We start from the raw sequence: 24,872 nt of genomic DNA on the forward strand, positions 1-24,872 counted from the left end.
AATGAATACAATTTGATAGAGTAGAATTTTAATTTTTAAATTGTTAATGTATGTTTGTGTGTGTGTGTGTGTGTTTGTCTGGTTTTCGTTGAAGAAGAAGAACAAGGAAGAAGAACAAAAACGGGCATGCTGGGAAATGTAGTTTCCCCCAATAGCTAGCGGATATGACGGGTGCATTGTTTAGCTTGCAGCTGGGTGTCTTCTGCTCTGCTGTAGTTGGATGAATCAGTCGACGTTGACACTCCTTGGGATATGACTGTGCTTTTGTAGTGGATAGCTAACTTTAGCCAGACGTTAGCTTGTTGTCAGAATTTTAGGATCACGGCTGCCGAGAAGGAGGTATTCGCGTGCCAACGCGCTGTCTGGACTCAAACTTGTGTTTTTCGTTCGCCTTAATATTTGTTAAAGATGACATTGGTCGCGCGAATGTCTTCTGGTGAAGGAAGCTTACTTAACTTAAGCTAGATGGCTAGCTAGCGTGTCATCAACTTGTGCATCGCTTAACTTAGTCGCCGCGTGAGCCGTAACTGCCTTTCACGAGCCCTGCCGGACGAGGTGCCGAGCCGGTTTCTAGGCGACATCTTGCCGGCCCGGTAGCAACGCAACTTGACCCAAGAACCCGGCCGAAGTTTACCGGCACTTCCGTGTGCTAGCTGAGTGAAGCTAGCCAGTTGGAGTTTGTGTCATGTCAAAGGCGCAGTCTGACACGCTGGGGTTTGTTCCTCAAAAAGACATCGTATACAACAAACTCCTGCCGTACGCTGACCGGCTGGATGAAGAATCCAATGATCTTCTGAGTAAGATAAAGGGCAACCTGTGCCGAGCTGTTCAGCTGCGAGAGATATGGCCCGGTGTGCTGTTCTGGACAAGAAAACTTTCCACGTAAGTCATGTTTAACGTCAGATAATCTCGTGTCAACGGTGACTGCTGTTGTTTACTGCACAATGTTTTAAATCATGAGACGTTTGAAGTTGCCAAACTCGCAAACCGTGTTGTGAAACATCTCTATGTTTAGACACGTCTGTGGTTGGAGGGCAAGATCGAATAATGCAACTTACTGTTTGCCCACAGTTTGTAGTCTGGTCAATTTTAAGCTCCGAGAGCCGCATGTAAAACGCCTTTATTGTTTAATAGTGGGATGGTTTTATGGGTTAAGTGTTATGCCTTGATGCACACTGTAGTCTCAGTGTATCGGATTAGTGATGGCTTGGTTTTGTAAGAAGGGTAACTGCTCAATAGAAGGCCATTGTCATTCATGTTGTGCTCGTGTGGGTTGGACCATCTTTATTTTAAACCAGCGAGTCAGATGACAAACTCACCTGATAAAAATAGAAATAACACAGTTAACTTGTATGGACTTTCTTATGAAGTTGCCTGAGAAGTTGCTTCAAGAAATTATTGTTTACAACCAGCTTTTGATTTGCAGTGTAACGTTTGCAGAGATTGTCTTCATTATTCAAGTCTTACCTGTTCATTCTAACTCTAACTGTTTTCATAATGAGATGCTTTGTGTCAGCAAAAGATATGACTGTAGCTCACCTAATGTGCTGTTTAATTTGTTTGTACTTGGTTGCTATACTGTCCTTAATCCGTTTCAGTGCCCAATGCTGGCTCATTGCTCTGTTGTTGAGTGAGTCACTTCTGGCTCGGAGAGATAAAACGTTTACTGTGGGGTTGAACCAGATTCTGTTCACTTGTATAAGTTTTTCAACTTTGGGGTTGTGTCAATAAAAATTGACCTGTTTGCTTTTTGTTATGTCATTTATTGTATGCCTGAAAGAACATACGCACCATCCTTTTTTGTTCTCAAACTGGAGAAATTATCCCTAAATCTGTACTTTTTATTTAGATACATGAGACTGTATGGGCGAAAGTTCAGCAAAGACGACCATGTGCTGTTCATCAAATTGCTTTACGAGCTAGTGACAATCCCCAAACTGGAGATCAGCATGATGCAGGGCCTCGCACGGCTTCTTATCAACCTCCTCAAGTAAGAATGACGCCAATTTTTCTTTTCAGCAACTTGTACACATGTTAAAGACACATAATTATTTAAAATGTCACAGTCACAGGTAAACTGAAGTGTTTCTGTTTTCTCAAAGAGCTGCTAGAAAATGCTGCAATCTCATAATATAATTGATTTGTTTTTTTCACAGGGTAAGGCTGCATAAAGAGCTAGGATCAGTGTGTTCATTCTCATCTATCTGCATGTCTGATTCCTCTAACAGGAAGAGGGAACTACTGTCGAGGGAGGACCTTGAATTGGGATGGCGACCACTGTATGAGCTCTACGACAGGATTCTTTTCTCCAAGACAGAGCATCTGGGCCTCAACTGGTTTCCCAAGTATGCCTCTGTTCTTTACAGTTGATTATGAGTTTTTAAAAAGCATGCCTAATCATACAATTTCTGAAGTGCTATGGATATACCCAATGAGGGGGGAAAATTCACCACATACAAAGGCTACACATTTACCGTTTTTATTTTTCTTCCATTACACCCTCAGTTGCGATCAACCTCCAGCAGAAACTCTAGAGTGTGTGTTTTTTTGTCCCCTTTCGAATTCAATTTTGACGATAGGTATTTAAGTCACCAAACAATAGTTTTAGCATTTCTGTACTTTCTTACGCAGAAAATGGAACATATCAACTGACTGAATTCCTGTTACTTAAAAAGCTTATATGAGTAAGACTGAAATCACTAAAAATGAAATGTTGTAGTGGGTACAATTTATTGACTATTGGAGCTTAACAGGGATTGCTACCTTGTCTACATTGCTGAGCATTTCCTAATTGCTTTAGAGTATAACACAAGTACTCATTCAATTTGACTTTGTTTATTCACCTTTTCATTAAAAAGAAAAAGTCCTGCTCCAAGTTAACCAAATGTCTTTATGTAATTAATCCACTACCAATCACCTGACATATTTAATTAAAAAGCTATGATATTTTAAAAGTTATCAATGTAAAAAAAAATAAGGTCATACATTGTTAACTAGCTTGCTTTGACAAGTTAACTATTCCATGAAATGTACACACAGTATTTTAGTCATCATAAATAAATATCTATATTTGTATATCAAGGGGAATAGTTCCATAAGTCAATATTGCCTTAACTTGGACTACAATTAGGTTATGGGTTTTTGTAGTTTAAATATAATCTTATTCTGTTTGTGTAATTGGACGAGGTGGATGGATGGATGGGATGGATATTTACTTTATTCATCCCCCAAGGGGAAATTTGTTTGTCGTAGAAGCAGCTTACAGAGACAAAGGGAGGGAAAATTAAATTAAGTTTAAACAATAGAGAAAGTGCAAAGTATGTCTAGTGTGGTGTATATATTATGAAGTGTAAATAAATTTAAATAGACTCAAATTATGCAAAGTATGTGTATATATGAATTGTATATAAACATAAACCTTACAGTGAGTAACAAACAACAAAACTGGTGCAAGGGCTATTGATGTTGATTAATTCGTTTACAGAGGATCTGGCCAGACGTGACTTATTGTAGTCTTATTGTTGGAGAACAAGAGAAACATATTGTGCGCCCCATCCCTTTTTAATAACTGTACTTTTACAAAGAACCTTTACACTATGCACAGTTTTGGAGACAAGCTTAAATGTCACTTTTTCCTGTGCAACATCCTTAGAAATTCCCTGTGAAACAGCAAGCAGTGCGAGGTGCTCTTTTATGGTGCTATGGGAACATTGTACATTTATCACATGAATACTATGCAAGCACATGACTTATATGTTATAGCAGATGAAAGCAAGCTACTTGGCTGATTGCCAGCTCACCTCTTTCAAAACTATACTAATGCATACAAAACATAACACTGATCACATAATTAATTGTATAAGGTGAAGCATAGTATGTTAATAATTTGAGTGATTGGCACTTCTCACGTGCTGAATGTATTCTTTATGCCTTTGTCTCCTTTCATATTCAGTTCTCCACGGCCTCGTTCATCCTCTAAACTCATAATGATAAAATTGGTTCAGAGGTGGTAAGGACAATACTTCTCTTTGTGTTTTACCTTGGAATCATCATTTGAGGCACTTGTTTTAATTTTTTAATTTTTCTTTTATACATTGCATGCGAAAACAAACACTGGACACCCCCACATTGTGATGGATGAAAAATCAAGACTTAAGCAATGTTAACATTTCACTCATATTGGAGACTGTCGCACTGCAGCTAACATTTCTTTTATACTCTTCTGATATCCCCCATATAAACCATGAGAGAATGATATTAGACTGTAATTTCTTTCCTTTTATTGTTGAATATGTGGAAGCAATATAGTAACACGAAGATAATGACCGTATCAGGAAAAAATATTTTTATATAACATGAATTATTCCATAGGCTACGCAATGGCATTGGGTTTGGTGTTAAGAATCTTACAACAATATTCTATAATTTAGCCCATGTTCAGGGTAGTTTTTGATGTTGCATATCCCTGCTGAGATATCCCTGCGTGACATGGAGGAGTGCAGGTGCTTGTCACCCTCCTGGAATGCACTAAAGTGAACATGAAGGTTCACTTCAACTCTGATGCAAAGGTCGTAATTTGTAGTCTGGGGTTCCTTCTGCCTGAATGTCTGAGCACTTTGTAATACAACACTCAGTTTAACTAGTTCTTGTTCTTGGATTTGCAGTGCATAAGTTTGACCCTGGTCTGTGGCTCGTGTCTTGTGGGCTAAACATTGGGCTAGATCCATTTAGAGAGTTGCAGTTGAGTGTCCCTTATACCTTTGCTGTTGTTAAGAGTATTACATGTTGAATGATTTGGAAATAAGTGACCAGTTGTTGAGTTGCAGGGCATTTCCACCAATGCATGGCTTGAGCTTGCATGTGAGCAAGTCAGTGGGATTGTGGGAGGGGAGCTCAAAAGCTGTGGTTATATCTGTCTGGAGCTTTCAACACTGTTATGTGACCACAGGCCTGCGTTTGCAGTCTATATGAAGATAATCATGTCAGGAGTTTGTGACGTGTGAGGAATTACATTTTTAGTTATAAATCTCAAACCACCTTTATTTACAAAGTGTTATGGGAACAATTTAATTCAAAGTGCTGTGTTATAAATGAAAAAGTAGTGAACGTATGTATACATATGTATATTGGCATGAGGCCAGCAAGGAAGGTCAACAACTATTGGCGCAAATGATTATATATAATTTTTAGTGAGTTGATTACAATCAGTTTTTTTTTCTTCAGTACACACCAGATCCTAAGATTTTCTCTTTCACTCTACATCAGTCAGGCATCTTACAAAGTTTCTGTCTGCATGCAGTCAAAGTCACGTTACATTGTTGTGAAGATTTTTTAAGTGGCAGTTTTGCAAAGTCATAAAATTTGTCTTTTCTTTTGTTTTTCACAGCTCTGTGGAAAGTGTGCTGAAAACTCTTGTAAAAAGCTGCAGACCGTAAGTACATCTCAATCATTGTATGTGTCTATGACTAGGGTTTGGTACCAAGAACCGGTGCTAATATGGCACCGATTCCAAGACGTCCGGTACCGACAGGACCGAAACACAACACAGATTTCGCTGCTTCCTTTCGGTGCCTGAGCCGATTTAAATACTTTTTTTTTTTTACACTACTCTGTAATGTTGCGCGGTATACAGATACTTAAAGGGTAGCGCGGTACCCGGACGCTAAAAACGATAGGATTTTGCATATTTTTACTTTCAATACTTTAGTAAAATAGCACAGATCAGAGTGCAGTCACTGCTTCGCTTTCTCTTATGTTGCTGCATGCAGCGGGGATCAAGAGGGTGGGGCTCAAGGAGGCGGGGCTACCAGCGCGCGCACACACTTATAGTTCATTTATAGAGTCATACAGTGATCTCTGGAGAGACATGACCTGAGTGCAGGAGCTTTTGACCTGATTGGAAAGTAACCCCCTTAATGTTGGTTATATTTTGGATGCGGTAGTGGATGAAGAATCCCTGATTGTTTTCACCTTAGTTGTGCGCATGCAGATTTCTGAGCCCTTGGACTTGTCCCTCAGTTTACACTTAGGCAGATAATCCTATTATCTAATCTAATTCTGTCTTGTGTGAGAGTTTCCTGTCTGTGAGAAGAGAAAGTGATTTGTGGTCAGCTACTGAGACTATGTGGATCAGCTGTGAGGCAGAGGGATGTAGCCTTTGTTCAAAGTGACACTTTTTTTCAAGGCCTCCAATGGATGTGGGATTGCTGAGGAGACAGTATGACCTGAAATAACCTGCAGAGTTTACACATGCGCATAATGAATCATGGAAATCCCCATGTGTGACTACTTTCCCTAGAGGAACCATAGAATTTAACTTCACAGATACAAATGTACTAGGTGTATGACTTGTAAATTGACTTGGACCATCGCACTCCAAAATTGAAATTGCTGTAGCTGCGTTTTCATACAAATGGTCTCAATGATTGAAAGTGAAAGCAGTTGTATGCTTTTGCATTAAAGTAATCACAAGAGGTCCTATTCTTTTTTCTTTTTTTAATTTTTAATTTTTTTTAACCTTTTATGATTTGTAAGGGACCTAGGACCTTTGTAGTACTCTAAGATGTACTGCTGGTTGGGAGGCTTCAAGTGTCCATAGTAATACCTATACATTATGATATTAATAACACAGAATTTGCTTGATTTTACAAAATAAAAATCTAATATTATATGCTTTCTCTGTTCATACAGATACTTTGCAGAGTCTGCTACTCAGGAGATGCTGGATGAATGGAGACCACTCCTCTGTCCCTTTGATGTCACCATGCAAAGAGCAATCAGCTACTTTGAGCTCTTTCTTCCCACGACTTTGCCTCCTGAGCTGCACGACAAGGGGTTCAAGTAAGAAACTTATTGTCTCCCACTTATGGTTGTGGTCCAAGATTGCTCCAGCCTGAAGACCGTTTAGCTAGTTAGCGTTGAGCACAGCTTGGCTTCTTAAGCAAGAACAAATTAATGAATGACGAGCAACTTTCTGTCAGCCATATATACAATATATGCAGAGCATCCTGACTTGGATGTGATGACTGCCAGCTGGCGTTATGAAAAATGTGCCTCTGTGAATATGTAAGGCGTGTAAAGATGTAGTAAGTGATTATTTTTCTGTAGGCCTGTTAGTACTGGTCAAGCATCCCCTCAACAATGTTGCAGACTACTGACTAGATGCATCCCTTTATTGCCACTTGATCTCCTTCTAAAACATACATGTACACTTGCACCAAGAGAACAAAGCAAGTGATCACACTAATGCCTCATTTCCATTACATGGTACAGCCCGACTGGACTTTAGTCATAATGGCCGTGTGCAAAACTGCCGTGACTTTATCTCTACTCAACACAGCTCTCACTGGGTCCTTTTATCAGCTTCCAACCTATTACCTATTAAACTGGCCAGTAAGAAGTGTAAATCAGACAAAACTGCATTATTCTCAAACATTCCTTGATTATAAATGTCCCATGTATGTACTTAGTGGGGTTTCTTTCTACGTGTGTAAGCATTTGTTTGTCTGACAGGTTGTGGTTTGATGAGTTGATCACCTTATGGTTGTCTGTGCAAAATCTTCCAAGCTGGGAAATGGTAAGTAAATTGTTTGAAAGATGCCTGAATGTACAAAAGTCTGTACTTCTGTCTACCCGGTGTGACATGGTTTCCTCCATCTTTGCAGCATCTGGTTAACGTCTTTGCTCGCTTGGCCAATGACAACATTGGCTACATTGATTGGGACCCTTACATCCCTAAGGTTTGTTGCTTTTTCTATTCTTCTTTTTACCACCACCCACCACAGTTTAGTACTTGTTTATTTTTTTGTTTTGTGGCACATGCTCTTATGTGTGGCCTGACATTTATGATTTGACTCATGGTGTGTATTTCATGGCATTGCTGCTTGTCAGAGAAACAAACTATCAAGTTTCCTTGTTGCTCCTGGTCACAGATGGGAAGTGACTTGCATCATGCCTCCGTTTCATTTCAGTGGCTGTTTTGATCCATGCTTTTTGACAAAACTCACTTTAGTTCCTGATAAATATGAACTCCTGACCTGTTAATTTCAATTAAATGTTTCGGACCTTTACAACACATGACGTCCACATCAAAATTATGAGACTCGGAATATTTGACAATTGTTTTGTTCACATTTTCAGATTTTCACCAGAATTTTGAGGAGTTTGAATCTCCCTGTGGGGACCAGTCAGATGATGGTATCTCGATATGTCACTAATGCCTATGACATTAGCCATGTGGTGCTTTGGATATCATCCCTTCTGGTTAGTTCATTGCTAATCAAATTATGTGTCACTTTCAATCACAGTTAGTGTATAGATGAATGTCATATTGAACATTAATGTGTCAATTTCAGGGAGGACCCAGCAAACAAGCTCAAGCACAGCTTAGTGGCCTTTTCAACAGTATAACATCGTTCTTCCACCCATCAAACCATGGCCGTTGGTTGGTGAGTCTTTTTTTTTCTTTTGGATTACAGAAGCTGTAAGGGATTGGAACTGCTTTATTACACCGTCCATTAGAAGTGAGTTCTGGAGCAGCCATGCAATATGTAAAAGCTCCTGTAGGTTTTAGTTGTTTATGATGCTTTGACAGCAAGCAGTGAGTTTAGGTGCATCACTCATCCAGCTGTTTCCAACGTTAATTCTACGTTGAGACCACATACCATAGAACTCTGCGCCTGGACAATGACAGACTGCGTAGTTACTACATAGTTAGTACATAGTTTTTCTGGGGAGCTTCCAGAATCTCTGTGTCAACTTCAGAAATAACAAGAGGACATGTGAGTGAGGTGGCTGCAATGCTATTAAAGGTCACTCGGAGCAAGGCCAAATGCCTTTCTGTTTGAGAATCCAGCTGCACTAGATCTGAAGCAGCAACATGTCCTCATACACAAACCTTTCATTTTGGCTGGGGTTTGAGTTTGTGTGTATTCTAGGAAGTTGCTTGGAAACACGTCAGAGGGTCACCCACTCAGCGCAGGTTTCATTACATGTAAACAGTGTTTTGCAATCAACTAAGAGTTAAAAAATAACACTCTTCATAATATATCGTTCATGTCTGTTTAGAGCCTCAGCTTACCCAGTCACTAAAGGAAAAATGAAAATCATAACTCGCAAGTCACTTTGTTACAAAATAAGATTTCTTCTCTGCCTAATGAAATTCTAATAATCAAACCTGAGTGAGTTGACTTTACTGAAGTGAGCCCATAATGTGTATCTACATACAGGACAAGTCTAGGTTTGTGTTTGTATGTTTGTTATCTTTGTCATTCATTTGTATTTTTGTCCCTCATGTCCAGATGAAGCTCATGAAGCTGCTCCAACGTCTCCCAGCCAGCGTGGTACGGCGGCTGCACAGAGAGCGCTACAGAAAGCCCACATGGCTGACGCCAATACCAGACAGTCATAAGCTCACAGAGGAAGATATCACAGGCTTTGTGGAAAGCATGATGAAGCCAGTGCTGCTGGCTATGTTCAGCAAGACGGGCAGTCTCGATGCAGCCCAGGCCCTGCAAAACCTTGCTTTAATGAGGCCTGAGTTGGTCATTCCCCCCGTGCTGGAGAAGTAAGCCTGTGCAGAACTAGAGAATCTCTAGGTTAAATCGTCGATCCAAGTTAGGCTTCTTAAGACTCTTGAGCAATGTTTCTAGCTTTGCTCTTCAGGCAAGAGGCAAGGCCACATTATGCAATATACAACAGACTAATTGTTCTCCTTGTCTACAATAGAACATACCCTGCTCTGGAGACTTTAACAGAGCCCCACCAGCTGACAGCCACTCTGAGCTGCATGATTGGTGTGGCACGGAGCCTAGTGTCAGGTGGGCAGCGCTTTCCTGAGGGGGCCACTCACATGCTGCCCCTACTCATGAGGGCTTTGCCGGGTGTTGACCCAAATGACTTCAGCAAGTGCATGGTGCGCTCCAGTATTGTTCATGTCTATTTTTTTTACAACACACCTTATTGTAATTATGGTGATTTTTGTTAAACTTCTAAAATTAAAAAAAGCAAACATTCCTATCCCCACAGATCACGTTCCAATTTATTGCTACGTTTGTGACTCTTGTGCCTTTGGTGGATTGTTCGTCTGCCCTACATGAAAGAACTGATTTGACAGAGGTAAATAACAATTATTCGTCCTTGCCTTGTCAATCCATGAATGCAAGGTGTTAAATGCGTATTGCCTTTTGATATATTTTGTCTGACTTTCAGTTGGAAAGGGAGATGTGCTCAGCTTCGGCTGAGTTTGAAGACTTTGTGCTTCTGTTCATGGACAGGTATGTGGAGTTTTGATCATTTTATTCAACAAGTAATCCTTCAGCAGAAGTTGTGATATGATATTATTTTTTTTGGTATACTTATGAAGATATATGTGAACTAAAATATGCGTCACAAATGTATTGCCTAAAACAAGATGTTAACTCATGTTAAGTGCATGTGACACACTCTGCAAGTAAATCTCTGCAAAATATTGTCCTCTTTTGTAAAAGATACAGCAAAAGTGTTTTTTTTAAACACACTTTGATATGAATTATTCCTGGCTTGAGAAGAAATTAAATAATTGATCATATTTGCCAGAGAGATTTTCTACCTATCACAGGAACATATCAAAATGTGCTTTTCAGATTTGTTATTGGTGTGCTTAGGGTTATGATAAAAAACATGTTTAAAGTAGATGATCCATCATTAAATCTATTCAGTATTTTAGTATTTTAACTTTTGTTTGTGTTATCTACACAGATGCTTTGCCCTGATAGACAGCAGCACTCTGGAACAAACTCGGGAGGAAACAGAAACTGAGAAAATGACTCATTTGGAGAGTCTGGTTGAGCTCGGCCTGTCTTCCACCTTTAGCACCATCCTCACACAGTGCTCCTTGGACATCTTTAAGGTAAATGCTTTTGTCTCTGTCCACATTTTTCATTCTTTAATTTAAATAAAATGTTTAACACATGTATCTCATTGTTTTCACAGGTGGCCCTGGAAAAGGTGTTCAACTTTGCAACAACCAACATCTTTGAGACGCGTGTAGCTGGGAGAATGGTGTCTGACATGTGCAGAGCTGCTTCTAAGGTGAGTCCACTCAGACTTCCTTATGTGGGCCCAAATCATCAATTTCTTGTAGCTGTTAACTTCATAATCTTAATCCTCGTTGTGTGTCTGTTTTCAGTGTCATCCTGCAGAGTCACTCAAGGCATTTGTGCCACACTGCTGCAACATCATAAACCAAATCGCTGTCAGTAAGTGCTCAACCAACCAGGAATAAGCATTTCTAAAGGAGGAGGTTTTCAAAGGCATGACTTGAGTTTTCTTTCATGAATTTTTGTCGTTTGCCTGACACACTTTTTTTAAAACAGATGAGGAAGTGTTGAATGAGGAGGAGCTTGACAAAGAGTTGTTGTGGAATCTCCAGCTTCTGTCTGAGGTGATTTAGACCACTTATAATTTACAAAATTTACCCCTAAGTTCCTGTATTTGACAATGCCTTTTTTTTATACTTCACTTTTTCCCTCTTTGTGGTTTCCACCTCAGGTGACCCGGGTTGATGGGGACAAGGTCCTACCTTATCGTTCTGACCTGGTTCAGATTTTGCAGTTGACCCTCCACCTCAAGTGTAAGCAGGGATACATTCTAGCTTGCAACCTGCTGCACCACATCCTTCGCTCTGCGGCCCTCATCTATCCCACAGAGTACTGCAGTATGCCAGGAGGCTTCCACCAACCAATCAGTGACTACTTACCCATCAAGGTACTAATATCATTTGATTGTAGAATTCAGAAGCTTAATCAAATCGGTATAAAAATGTTCTTTAACATGGAAACAATAGTCTTACATACACTTGCAGTTATAGCCGTTTGTCTCTCTGCCTTATACCCCTCTTTTGCATTCATTGTCTTTTAGACAGTCAGTCAGCCCGTTCTTCGATCCCTTTAAGTTCCTTCCTTGGTGAAGGCCTTCTCTGTCTTCTGCTCAACAAGAGATAAGATGCGTAACTTGTGGTCCACACCCTTAAAGACCACTTAAAGACAGCCCCAACGCATCACACATTCATCCAGGCATGCACTACTGCCGTTAATGAATGCAATAAACCGTGTGTATGTAGTTAGCTCAAACTGTATAGATAGGTTCACCTCTATAGAGGGACAATTTAGCAGTTTCCTTCTTTAGGAAATAATACACCTGCTAAACAACATGCAAAGCTACATGAAGAGGAGGTTTAGCAATGTTTTCTAGAATTTGCACACAAGCAGGATCCCAGTAAAAGTACACTACTACTGTCTCCGCAGCGCCATTCAGAATCTATCTGATGTGGGTCTTAACACAAGAGAGATTATATCTGTAAGTGACCACACAGGGGAAACCTCCCTGCAAAGTTATTGGCAAACAAAACTAGGGGACCAGAGAAAATTGAGGAACATCCTCGCCATGCCAAACAACACACCTCCACCTAACAAAGGCAACCCTATGACAAAAATCAGTTATCTAAGTATTACTGTCACTGAACGTCACATTTTTTTGGGAACATTATTATATATTTAAAAAAAATATTTTAGATATGTTGAATGTGTGTATAGCTTTCATATTAACATACCTCTGCTTCACGTTGGGCCGATTACCGCTCCTCTTAGCGGTGATATAATCACAACATAGCACGGCCTGCCGCGATCAATTGCCTAAATATATTTAATGCAATGATATACACTATATCAAGCCACATGGAATATTTATTTAATTTACCCTTAGCCACTAAACACACACAAAATGGTGTCGATAGCACTGCAGTTTTCTAAATCACGATTTGATTTAGTAACTTTTAGCTAAAGTTGTATTACGATAAATAAACAAATATAGTTATCTCTGCTTTTTCTCTTTTTATTGAGGGGAAGGAAAGTGCTGTTTATCCAACGAGCAAGTTTGTGTGTTGAGTTTGAGTTTCATTGGCAGATATTCAGATCCTATTTGTTCATTAACAGATTTTAACCATATCTTAAAACGCCAAATTCTGTGTGCTTATTTCCTCATTAAATATTAACTGTGGATCTCAGGAAAGAAAACACATTTGATTCACTTTGATCAGGTGGTTATCATGTAACTTGATATTTTACCTGATGAGTCCACGAATAAAACGTTTAAGCTTTGCTCATTGTCTTTATCCCGTGTAGGACTGGGGTCGTCCTGGAGACTTGTGGAATTTGGATATCCGATGGCATGTGCCCAGTGTGGAAGAGACCTCCTTTGCTTTTTATCTACTGGACCTGATACTCCAGCCTGAACTTCAGCGCCTTCAGAGATTTGCACAGGGAGAGCAGGACATGAGCAGGTATGGAGTGTTTACCTCTGCTCCTGACAGAAATTACATTCTTTCTACTGAAATCATTCAATGTTTGTTTTTTTCAGAGACGACGTCCTCCAGAGCTTGACCATTATTCAGCACTGCCTCCTAGGAGCTGGGGGTCTGATGCCTCCACTGAAAGGAGAGCCCATCCCTGAACTGTGAGCTGTTATATTTACATACAAAACTCTGGTTTTAATGTATGAGTTACTTAATAATTTTTAATTGTATTATTGTTTGATTTTAAGTATTTCAAGTTTTAACTTTGCCTCAAACCGGCTTTTACGCCCAGGGTCCATAGTATGGTGAATCTCGATGAGACTAATCTCTACATTGGAGCAAAGTATGGTATGCAAGTCTTTTTTTAAGAACTCTTAAGACAAAAATGCTGCTCACAATGCATGTAAATCATAGGGTTTGTTGGCAAAAAATTGGACACTGTAATATTTTCTCTAACTGCAGATGAGTCCAGAGAGAACTACAGAGATGCTGTCTGTAAAGTGATGAGACAGCTGCTGCGTAAGTATTCTCTATGTCTTGTGGTTTTATGTCGCTGTTTGACCACATCTCACACCAAGTTTTAGTCACATTCAACCAAACAGACAAGCTCATAATATACTGACGGTCTCTGTGTTGGCATCTAAGTTCCTCTACCTCATGTACCTTCCGCTCCAGCTCAGCCTGCCGGATGACTGTTAAAATGACTTGCAAAAAAAAACAAAAATTAACCGGAGCTTGATCCACCAATTCTCTGATTGAAAGACGGGCATGCTAACCACAGAGCCACAGTCGAAATTGTGTTGCGAATCAATACAAATAGATCAGTTCGTGAAACTGGCGTCAAGTAGCGTATCGCAGACCGAGGAGTCTTAATTTTTGTTCTTTATGTTTTTAGTTTATTGTAGAAATACCTTAACATAGGGTTTATCAGCCAAAAACCTTCACCTATGATTTAAACATAGAAAAATATTGTTGTTATTATGCGATGATTTTACTTGAGATCAAATTGGGCAGTATGTGACCCCTTAACTAATATGAGTTTGACACACCTGCTTTACCTCTTCTCACAGATTACATCCTCGAGCATTCTGAAGATGACACCAAGTCCCTCTTCTCCATCATCAAGGTAGGCTGGCAGTAACATGATGTTCTGGACACTTTATTTGTTTGCAATGAATAATACAGCCAATACAGTACCAGAGTTCAGGCTTTAAAGCAAATTAGCCCGGTTGCACTTTGCAACCCCCAACCAGCATTTGCAGATATATTTGGCTCATGTCTACAACACTGCTGTATATGACTGTATCACAAATTCTTCAAACAAAACAAACACTTGCATGAGATCTTTTGTAAGCCACAGTGGAGCAATGTGTGTAATTTTTCACATGCTGCGTGGGACATTGTGTAGGCATAGGTCATCCCTGACTTTATTTGAATTATGTTTTTGTTTTTTTAATCTTGAATCCCACAAGATCTCTACACAGACCTTTGCCAGTTACAAATGTATTGATTCTATCGCCCACCACGAATCAATATTTTTGTCTGTGATACCTGTCAGATTATCAGCGACCTGATGCACTTCAAAGGTTCTCACAAACATGAGTTTGACTCCCGCTGGAAGAGCTTCAACCTTGTGAAGAGATCAATGGAAAACAGAGTGAGAAAGCAACATTTTTGTTGTTATATTTGTGTTACCTTTTGTACCACTGTTATCCAAAGGAAGTCATGCACTCTCCCCCAAAGCTTACATTAATACTATTGATATTACACCATATTTTTAAGAATGATTAGCAATTACTCGTGTGTGATGCTGTTGTATTTGCAGCTTCATGGCAGAAAGCAGCACATCAGAGCTCTGCTCATAGACAGAGTCATGCTCCAGCATGAGGTAAGTCGAGAATTGGAGTAATAGAGAATTTACCTGGTTGGGTATCGTGTTTGTTTCAGCTTTTTAACTTTGAAACTTGCTTTATCAGCTGCGAAGGCTGACAGTGGAAGGATGCCAGTACAGGAGCATTCACCAGGAGCTCATGAATGATCTTCTGAGGCTTTCCACAAGCACCTACAGTCAAGTGAGTTCCATGGGACATAACATCATATTGAGGCATTTATTAGCTTCCAATTATTGTATTTTTTTGGTGTGCACAGAATAGCCATTACAGAGCATGAATCAAAAATACATTTCATGAGTGTTCTTCTTAATTGATGCACCTGTAGAAAATTCTTAACTGAGACTTGTTATTACCTTGCAGGTTCGCAGCAAAGCTCAAAGCGTGTTGTACACGGCTCTGGGAACCTACAATTTCTGCTGCAGAGATCTGATCCCCCATGTCCTAGAATTTCTCAACCCGGACAACGGCTCTGTCACACAGCAGCAGTTCAAAGTATGTAAGGCCTCTCGGGCATCTTTCTGTCGTGCTCTACAACATAGAAACTACTTTTTTAAGTACTTCAATTTCATGTTTTTTCATTAACATTCTCTGTGCGTCTCTAGGGTGCCTTGTACTGTCTCCTGGGGAATCACAGTGGAGTGTGCCTGGCCAATTTGCACGACTGGGACTGCATTGCTGTCACATGGCCCGCCATTGTACGCTCTGGCCTCAGCTCAGCCATGTCTCTAGAGAAGCCCTCCATTGTGCGGCTCTTCGATGACCTTGCAGACAAAATTCATCGCCAGTATGAGACCATTGGTGTCGACTTTTCTGTAAGAAAAACCCATGAACACTTTCACTTTCTTCATAGGATTAAAGACTTTTTTGATATCTGCCTACCTAAGATAGTTGAAACCCCATAACTACAGATACCTTGTAGGTTAGCCTTGAGTGACAGTTGAAAGTATGTGGTGAAATTGTATTCATTCTAGAATATTATTTATTTATATATATATATCTGTCCAATTAAAACAATATTATCATTATATTATCAGAGTAGAAAGGTCACACAGATATTAATAGTGTTAAAATAACACTATCACTCTTTGTACCATTGTCTTTGCTCTTGAATTCTTCCAAGAAAAGCTTATTGACAAGGTTTTAACAGACGTTGCAGCTTGTGTGGTACTGCTTTATCGTTCCCCCTGCAAACAGTAACCTGTTTCCTCGCTATAGCTGTCCGTCAGCCTCTTTGACTGCCAGGCACGCATGGTTTCAGACAATTAAAACACTTAATTTAGTAAAAAGAAAAGAAATGTCCTTTTAAACCTCAAACTTGCTCTGTTGCTTATAAAAATGGGTCCTTACATACTTGACGAATGAACACACACTCTCTGGTCAATCTCTAATGTCCTGAATGAATGTATTTATTTGAGTTCTGGCACAAGGAAGCTCTACTCTGGACAACCTCTGATGTCTGTAGTCTGTTTATGAATTCCTGTCCCCACTACCCAAGTTCTAGCAAAGAAAACAAGGTTATAAAGAGAGGTGTTTATGGCTCCTCTTAGTCGTCTTGTATTCTTCTCTACTCAAAACCAGTTTTATACCAAGTAAATGTTTAGGGATTGAGACATCCTACTGCATAGGTGTCAAATTTAAGGCCTGCGGGCCAGATACGGCCCGCCACGTAATTTCTTGTGGCCAACGACAGCTTGAAAGGCATTCGATCGTCTTAAAATTAAAGTTTATGCTTCTTTACAGTGTACAGTGACCATAGACTACGTCTCCCACAATGATTTCGTGACCCGCTAATGAACGGCATCCTACCGCGAGAAAGCGGTGTTTCCATATCTGCGTAGAATCTTTACAACTCCAAAGTCTGAACTTTATCTCACGTCAAAGGTTGTAAAATCCCTTTTGTTATTCAACAGTGATTCAACAATTTTACGAAAAAGTACATTTCATTAGTTTTCTACCAAACATGTCTGCTCTCCTGAGTTTAATGGATCACTCCCTTATATTGGAGCTTTTCTTAAGTTTAGTTCCCTCCTACATGTTTGGATGAAGTGTCTAATACTCTATTTTTTGTCTCCTTTTTTTATCCTTTTAGATCCCTGATGAGTGCTGTGCTGTGGCCAAACAACTTATGACTGCTGGAAATCCTGTACCCAAAGAGCCTGTTCCTCCAGAGGAAGAAGCAGCAGAGGCTTTGAAGAGGCAGGAGCTCAAGAACCTTGAATCTGTGGAGTAAGTTCACTTCAGCAACGAGACAAACAAGCATCACCTCTCTAAGAACCTTGACTTGACTTTGTCTCCTAATGTTTGAGCAACTACTTTAATATAAAACTACTTAACATTCACTATCCAGTTCACATCATGGTCTTTTGGCCAAACGGAATAATTAAATTGCTTAAAAACAGGTGTAAATATTAATAATGCTCTATTTTGTTGTAGGAAATACAAACAGCTCATTGCTGATCTGCTAGACTTCCTCAATAACAGGAACATGTAAGTGTATTTATTATTTACTTTATCGTGTACTGTATTTATTAGTTAGTAACACCTTCTTTGTTTAACGTTCCAGGCCTTGGAAGTTTGAACACATTGCAATTGGCTTCCTGTCATTGCTGCTGAGAGATGACCACCAACTCCCACCACCTGCTGTCACGTTCTTTGTGAAAAGCCTCAACCATGACTCTCTCTATGTCCGCAAGGTGTGGCATAAACACAAATTATACGACATTATAGTAGCTGCGCTGTTACTCCAGCAGATGGACGCAATCCAATCTTTCCTGATGGCATTTTGTTTGAAATGTCTCGCTTTCTCCATTAGGTGGCGATATCAGCTGTAGCAGGAATAATGAAACAAATAAAGAGGCCACATAAGAAAATCCCCGTCAGCCCCTCTGAGCTTTGTAAGAATCATGCGTTTGTTTTTTTGTTGTCTCGTCGTTTTGTCTATTAACATTACAGTTCTTGTGCATTTAATTACAGTTTCTAAAACTCATCTTTGGTAGGTGGAGGGAAGGAGCTGAGTGGTATTGTTGCAGGAGACCGACTGGACAACAAGTGGCTCCAGTATAACGGCAGCAGCCTTCCACGTACGCAGCAGGACTGGGATGACTGTGTGTTTGTGGAAAAGACCCACTGGGGATACTACTGTTGGCCAAGGTTCACATTTACTGTCTTTATTTTCTTTACTTGACTGGCTTTAGCTGTTTTGAGAGAAAATATATGTATATTTATTTTGTATTATCTGTCGAACAACGTCTTGAACCTTGCTTTTATTTACCATAACCTCATTATTGTACTTAAGAAAAATGATGATGTATGCACCAATGGAGGAACAACCCAAACAGAACCTGACCAGACAGGAAATGACAGAGGTTTGTGCACAATCATGCACAGCCCTAGGAAAAATATACAACTATTTGATAATGAAAACTCCTTTTAACTGCATGAAGTAAAATACATTTTCATGCCCTTCCTAACAGCGGGAACAGATCATTTTTGACCACTTCTCGGACCCGGTATTCATTAACCAGTTCATCGAGTTCCTCTCTCTTGAGGACCGTAAGGGCAAGGATAAGTTTAGCCCTCGCCGGTTCTGCTTGTTCAAGGTGAGATTCCCAGAGGATCGTGTTTTATGCAGAAAGCAAACCCCCAAAGAAACGATTGAATCCCTTTTCTTGCTCTCTCCAGGGATTGTTCCGCAATTTCAGCGATGTCTTCCTTCCCGTGCTAAGGCCACACCTGGAGCGCCTAGTGGCTGACACCCATGAGAGCAAGCAGCGTTGTGTTGCAGAGATCATCTCGGGACTGATCCGAGGCAGCAAGCACTGGAAATACTCAAAGGTATAAAATTGAAACACTCCGTTACTAAAGTGGCTACATAGTAAACATTGGAGAAGGCATCGGGATTTGTACAAAATTCCAGAGAATTACTACTTATAATTGTACCATGTGCTGTCTTCTGATTTCGTGAGTGTCCTTCCAGAACTTATATCATCAAACATGAATAAACCAGTACATGCACTTGTTCTCCTTTCACAGGTTGAGAGCCTTTGGGAGTTGTTGTGTCCACTGCTCCGTACGGCCCTTTCCAACATCACAATAGAAACGTATGCAGACTGGGGCACCTGCATCGCCACAGCCTGTGTAAGCCTTTGGTCGTTTATTCCCATCATGTCTTTTGCTTTCCTTTCATTAAACTAGTGTCACTCATCCCCAACTCTGTTGGTTCTATCCCGTATAGGAGAGTAGAGATCCACGCAAGCTCTATTGGCTGTTTGAGTTGCTAATGGAGTCTCCTGTCAATGGAGAAGGGGGCTCCTTTGTCGATGCCTGGTGAGTAGAAAGGTTGCTGACTGAAGCAGATGTTTATGTGATTGACAAACGGTGATGATTGTGCTTCTTTTTTTTCCTTTTCAGTCGTCTCTATGTGCTGCAGGGTGGCCTGGCTCAGCAGGAGTGGCGTGTTCCAGAGCTCCTCCACAGGTTGCTGCAATACCTGGAGCCCAAACTCACACAGGTCTACAAGAATGTACGGGAACGCATTGGCAGGTGGGGCCCTTTTTTTTTTTTTTTTTTTTACATGCGTGAATTTGTAATGATTCCCTTTTTTATTAAACTATGTCTTAATTTTGTTTTGTGTCTTATCTTATCCTCTCTGATTTGGTATCCTTCCAGTGTGCTCACCTACATCTTCATGATTGATGTCAACTTGCCATACACTCAGCCAACTACCTCGCCTCGCATCTCGGCCTTCACAGAGCGAATTCTGTTGCAACTGAAGCCTCTTACCGAGGGTGACGAAGAGATCCAGAACCACGTGGTTGAGGAGAATGAAGTTGGAGAGCAGGATGAAAGAACGCAAGCCATCAAGCTTCTCAAAACAGGTTGGGCACAGTCTGTCATTGTTACTATGAATGCTGGTTATTGTAGGAATGTTTTCAACAATCAGGAGTTACTTTGAAGCAGAACATTTTGACAAACACCTGCAATTAAAGCGGAAGAGCATTCTTTAAGTATCAACATATTTGTCTTCAAATGTCTGCAGTGCTTAAGTGGCTTATTGCAAGTGCTGGTCGCTCCTTCTGCACTGCTGTCCCAGAACATCTGCGGTTGCTTCCCCTGCTCTTCAAGGTGAAACACTCGTCACTACCAACTGCTATATTTTGATGCTTCATTTTGACGCTTCATGTATACACCATACCGGGACTTCAAAGGACACCTGCCTATCGCTGTCCTCTGTTCCAGATTGCTCCAGTTGAGAACGATGACAGTTACGATGAACTGAAGAGGGATGCAAAGACCTGTCTGTCTCTGATGTCTCAGGGACTCCTTTACACAGAACAGATCCCCATGGTCCTCAGTGCTCTGCAGGAGGTGAGTCATCAGGCAGCTGTAGCTGTTTTTTCCACTTTTCACCTGCATCACATATGACTAGGCTTTTTACAGACCCTCACATTTTATAATCGACAAGGTTAATAAGCAAAAAGATGAAAGGCTCAAACGAATGAGATTTTTGATTCAGTCCTGTTTAACATTCACTCTTAAATAGATCTGGTACATATTATATTGTGTCGGTGGAATAGTGTGCAGCTCCCTGCTGGAGAATAAATGAAAGAACCTGAAAAAAAGTAACTGACAATATTTTGGAGACCATTTTCTGATGTGCAATTGTCAACAAAATATGCAAAGAGAATGAACTAACAAATATAAAACTGAACCGTTTCAACCTGTAAACTGATATGACACACATTCTGATCTAACTGTAGAGTTTGATTGTATAAGTCTTAAAAATGAGTAGCATTACTTTTTTTTTTTTTTTTAAAAAGGAGCTCGATTATATAATAAATACTCAAGGGCATGGTGAGTTCCTCATGTGAAACAAATGCTCAGCCTATGTTATTGATGTGGAATGTGGCTTATTGTTGTGTGTTGCAGATCGCTGGCAGCAGCTCCTGGCACGCCCGCTACACGGTGCTCACATACCTCCAGATAATGGTTTTCTATAACCTGTTCACCTTCATGAGTGAACAGAAAGCAGTAAATGACGTCCGGGCTCTGGTGATACGACTGCTTGAGGATGAACAGTTGGAGGTAAAAACAAGCTTCATTTACAACTGTTAATGTTAAAATCATTAAAGTAAAGCTCCAATGTGAAGTCACTCGCTGCAAGATGAGAGGAAGAAGAGTGAACTGATTATATAATAATGCTCGACAAGATATTGGACAATACATGCTTTTATATGCTAGCGTGTCTTTCAGCTCGACTGTAGTGATTCAGCACTCTCCTCCTCTAGTCTTCTAGCTGTTGCTATGGAGACCACAGGCTGCAGTAATCTGTTGCTATGGAGATAACGTTGAGATTGAAGAAGGATGAGAGGGAGAGGGATGGCGTGGAGACAAAGGAGAAGTGGGGGATGGATGAAAGTAGCCATTTTTATTTGGCTTCTTAAACTAAGCTTGGTTTTATAGGCCTTCAGCTATCGGACAGTTTCATTGCTCACTTCTCCAGGATCACCTTCATTAGAAAAATACACGTTCATAGAATTTGATGAGCTGACACTGGTGCCAAGACTCATTTAATGCAAGAAGTGACCCCTTGCTTTTATTATATTTGTTAACTTACCCATGTACCACAAAACAACAGGTTTAACTCAGGAGGAATCTACCTTCCTTTTAAGACACAATGATACAAAACAGGTACACTTTGAAGTCATAATGTTTTCTAAGAAGGTGGCTATGACCCATTTGTCCTCCTGGTCATATGTAATCTAACAAAAAGCTGTTTCTCTAGACGAGGCTGCTCATAAATCGGTATGATAGCCATTTAAAAGTTTACCTTTTCTTCCTAGATTGTGCAAAAGATTATTTTATACATACATAATAGAGAATATGCACATTCAGACACGCATATGCATATATTTACCCCCAGTGCCCAGCTGGCTGCTATTTCTATCCAGCTGGCCAGTGTACACACTCGTGGCACACCCTGCCTAATAACATTGTTGCTATGGTATGTCTTATACAGTGCCCAAAGAGGCTGTCAGTAAGTGTCAGTAAGGCCAGTGAATAATAGCAGACAGAGGTGCTGCGCTTGTTAGCTTGTGCCATGACGGCCATCATATAGGACAACTTTTAGAATCTGTGAGCAGATGGTTCACTCATGGAGGATCCAAGCCCCATCTTTTTTGGATGACTCTGCTCCAACCCAGCTTTCGTTTAGTGAATTTGTAGATGAGTGGCACTTTACGTTCTCAAGTTTACAGAATTACAATTTAGCATCAAATATATGTTTTAAGTATCCAATTAACTGGCAATGTAAGCAATGTCTGCTTTAGCTTTTCTTTTTTGCTTCTACGTGCCTTTTAGGACATCATGTTAATAACTGCCAGCAAGTTTTAGAATAATCTGCTATGGTATTATGTGCATTATAATGTGTGTTGTAATAAATACTGCACTGTAGTGACTCAATACTTCAACTTCATTTACTCTTTCTGCCTTTTTGTTTTCTAGGTAAGAGAAATGGCTGCAACTACACTCAGTGGCTTCCTTCAGTGCAATTTCCTGTCCATGGACCCCCCCATGCAGACACATTTTGAGGCTCTCTGCAAAACGTGCTTGCCTAAGAAGAGGAAGAGGGAGCTTGGCTCGACAGTGGACACTATACCGTCTGCCGGTCAGTATGTTGTCTTGAATTTGTGATTATACACTCAATATGAGGTTCTCATTTTAATGGAATATCTCCTGTTGTGTTTTTGTAGACCTGATGCGACGTCATGCAGGTGTTCTCGGGTTGAGTGCTTGTATTCTCTCCAGCCCGTATGATGTTCCCACCTGGATGCCTCAGCTGTTGATGGACCTGAGTGCTCACTTGAATGACACACAACCCATTGAAGTATGTGTAATCGCCTACTTTCCACTTTGATACTGGTGCCACCGTGGGGTTCTTTTTCAGCCTTTTTGTGTCAACAAACGCGTATTTTATTTCCTGAAAGAAATCCCATACTTTTGTTTTTGCCCCACTAGATGACTGTGAAGAAAACACTGTCAAACTTTCGACGGACTCACCACGACAACTGGCAGCAACATAAGCAACATTTTACAGATGACCAGCTGCTGGTCCTGACAGACTTGCTGGTCTCCCCCTGTTACTATGCCTAAAACCAGGTAGAGCATTTTAACTTCATGCTGTTCTTGAAGCATACATATTCCTCAATGTGTTCACATCCATCAGACATTCAACTTCATTATTGTTACTGAATACGGTCAAACAAATCTGCTGGAGGGATAATTTATTGGGATGAGAGACTTGAGCCACCTTTTTCCACTAATGCTTGTTTTTGATTCTCTTCATCAGTTTGGGACGACCTTGGACTGTACAGATACCACCCTGCATTTGGGAGAAGACTCCTGTTCTTGATGAAAGACACAGCATACCCTCTGGAAGAAGAGTGACACACAAAGCAACAGAGTTGTGGCTCGAGGAAGGATTGAAAAGTTGTGTATTCATGTATTTGCTCATTTACATTTCTACTATACTTAATATTTAAGGATCAATCATAGCAGCGATGAATGACCTGCAGTTTGTAACATAACTGTACAGATTTTATTTCCTCTTTAATTTCTGTGTGTGTGTGTGTGTGTGTGTGTGTGTGTGTGTGTGTGTTTGTGTTTGTGTGTTTATGGGATGCTTTAAGACATCTACCAGTGTCCCAGACATTTCTCAGGATTTTATCTGAGGTATCGATTCTGAGCCAACACAATGTCCAGGGCGGGACACTGTCTTTGCTGTCTTCCAATAGCGAAGGATTTGTTCCAACTATAGTCTCTTCAGATTAGACTTAAACCTGCAACACACAATGTTTGTATGGCTGTTTGATCTACATATGATTATATGCATCATGCGTGTGTATATCATGGGAGAGCAACGATGCACAAACTTATTTATTTATTTATTTGACTTTTTTGAAGTGCTAAGTTTTAATTTTTTCATAGAGATAGATAAAGTAGATGGCTGAGCTTTTAGCAATGGAGCCTGTTGTCATTTACTCTTGCAAAGAAAGGGAGAGGGCAAGCTCCCCACTGCTGTGTTGTGTGATGCGTTTGCTGTGAGGGACTGTTCGATTATCGTTTCATGTGTTTAAAAAAAGAAATACCAGACCGCCTGTCCATAATTGTGACCTCTTGCCTCTTATCCCTGAAATCATCTATCTTTTTCTAAAACCCACTGAGATTTTGGTTTTCGTTCCCCTGATGACTTGAAATCAGTCCACGCATTTAGTACCTCACTTATGTATAGTGTAGTGCCAAAACTGCAGTCATTTTCTTTTTCTTTTTTAGATGTGTTTGCTTATTGAATGACATGTCAATAAATTGTTTGTAAAAAAAAAAAAATCAAAATTCTTTATTTATTTTCTTGCTGTAGTCTGAATAATATTATGTAGTAAATACATCCATTTCAAATGCACCATTATATTTAGTAAACATTACTTGCAAAACAAAAACTTAAAATGATGTTACACTGGAGATGTAGCTACAGGAAACAATGTGACTGTCAAAATGGTGAATATATTTCTTCAGTAACTCAGACCCTATGATAGGCGAGTTGGGCGCCATATTGGACCTCCGTGCTCCATCATCACTGTGCGTGTCGCCTAGCA

General features: G+C 40.2%; 1 protein-coding gene across 2 annotated transcripts; it reads left to right on the forward strand.

Annotated features, from left to right (window-relative positions):
• The first annotated feature begins 201 nt into the window (after positions 1–201).
• Positions 202–24,593, forward strand: psme4a (proteasome activator subunit 4a). 2 transcript variants are annotated; one of them, XM_068567208.1, is made up of 48 exons: positions 202–882; positions 1,850–1,990; positions 2,229–2,345; positions 3,953–4,009; positions 5,387–5,431; positions 6,691–6,840; positions 7,513–7,576; positions 7,665–7,739; positions 8,140–8,262; positions 8,355–8,447; positions 9,300–9,565; positions 9,727–9,913; positions 10,027–10,116; positions 10,210–10,274; positions 10,738–10,888; positions 10,972–11,070; positions 11,168–11,237; positions 11,355–11,422; positions 11,530–11,745; positions 13,161–13,318; positions 13,396–13,491; positions 13,623–13,678; positions 13,793–13,849; positions 14,401–14,456; positions 14,889–14,987; positions 15,156–15,218; positions 15,307–15,402; positions 15,583–15,714; positions 15,825–16,034; positions 17,312–17,448; positions 17,656–17,709; positions 17,786–17,915; positions 18,035–18,116; positions 18,219–18,372; positions 18,518–18,587; positions 18,696–18,821; positions 18,904–19,056; positions 19,255–19,359; positions 19,457–19,548; positions 19,633–19,764; positions 19,891–20,099; positions 20,261–20,346; positions 20,461–20,589; positions 21,151–21,306; positions 22,726–22,888; positions 22,974–23,107; positions 23,239–23,379; positions 23,570–24,593. In XM_068567208.1, the coding sequence occupies exons 1-47, from the start codon at positions 686–688 to the stop codon at positions 23,371–23,373; spliced, it is 5,544 nt and encodes a 1,847-aa protein (XP_068423309.1). In that variant the 5' UTR covers positions 202–685; the 3' UTR covers positions 23,374–23,379; positions 23,570–24,593. The 2 variants fall into 2 exon arrangements, with proteins under 2 accessions (XP_068423309.1, XP_068423311.1); XM_068567210.1 differs by lacking the exon at positions 3,953–4,009.
• Positions 24,594–24,872: the final 279 nt, after the last annotated feature.

Source organism: Clinocottus analis, unplaced genomic scaffold, assembly GCF_023055335.1.
Source record: "Clinocottus analis isolate CAN_PGR_092001 unplaced genomic scaffold, fCliAna1.0.p SCAF_8, whole genome shotgun sequence".
Lineage (NCBI taxonomy): Eukaryota > Metazoa > Chordata > Actinopteri > Perciformes > Cottidae > Clinocottus > Clinocottus analis.

Excerpts from the sequence above, each read along its gene's own strand:
- psme4a (XM_068567208.1), top strand. The coding sequence starts at position 686 with ATGTCAAAGGCGCAGTCTGACACGCTGGGGTTTGTTCCTCAAAAAGAC. Across the intron at positions 9,566-9,726 it reads ATTCCCCCCGTGCTGGAGAA|AACATACCCTGCTCTGGAGA; the intron begins GTAAGCCTGTGC and ends TGTCTACAATAG. Across the intron at positions 15,219-15,306 it reads GAGTCATGCTCCAGCATGAG|CTGCGAAGGCTGACAGTGGA; the intron begins GTAAGTCGAGAA and ends TTGCTTTATCAG.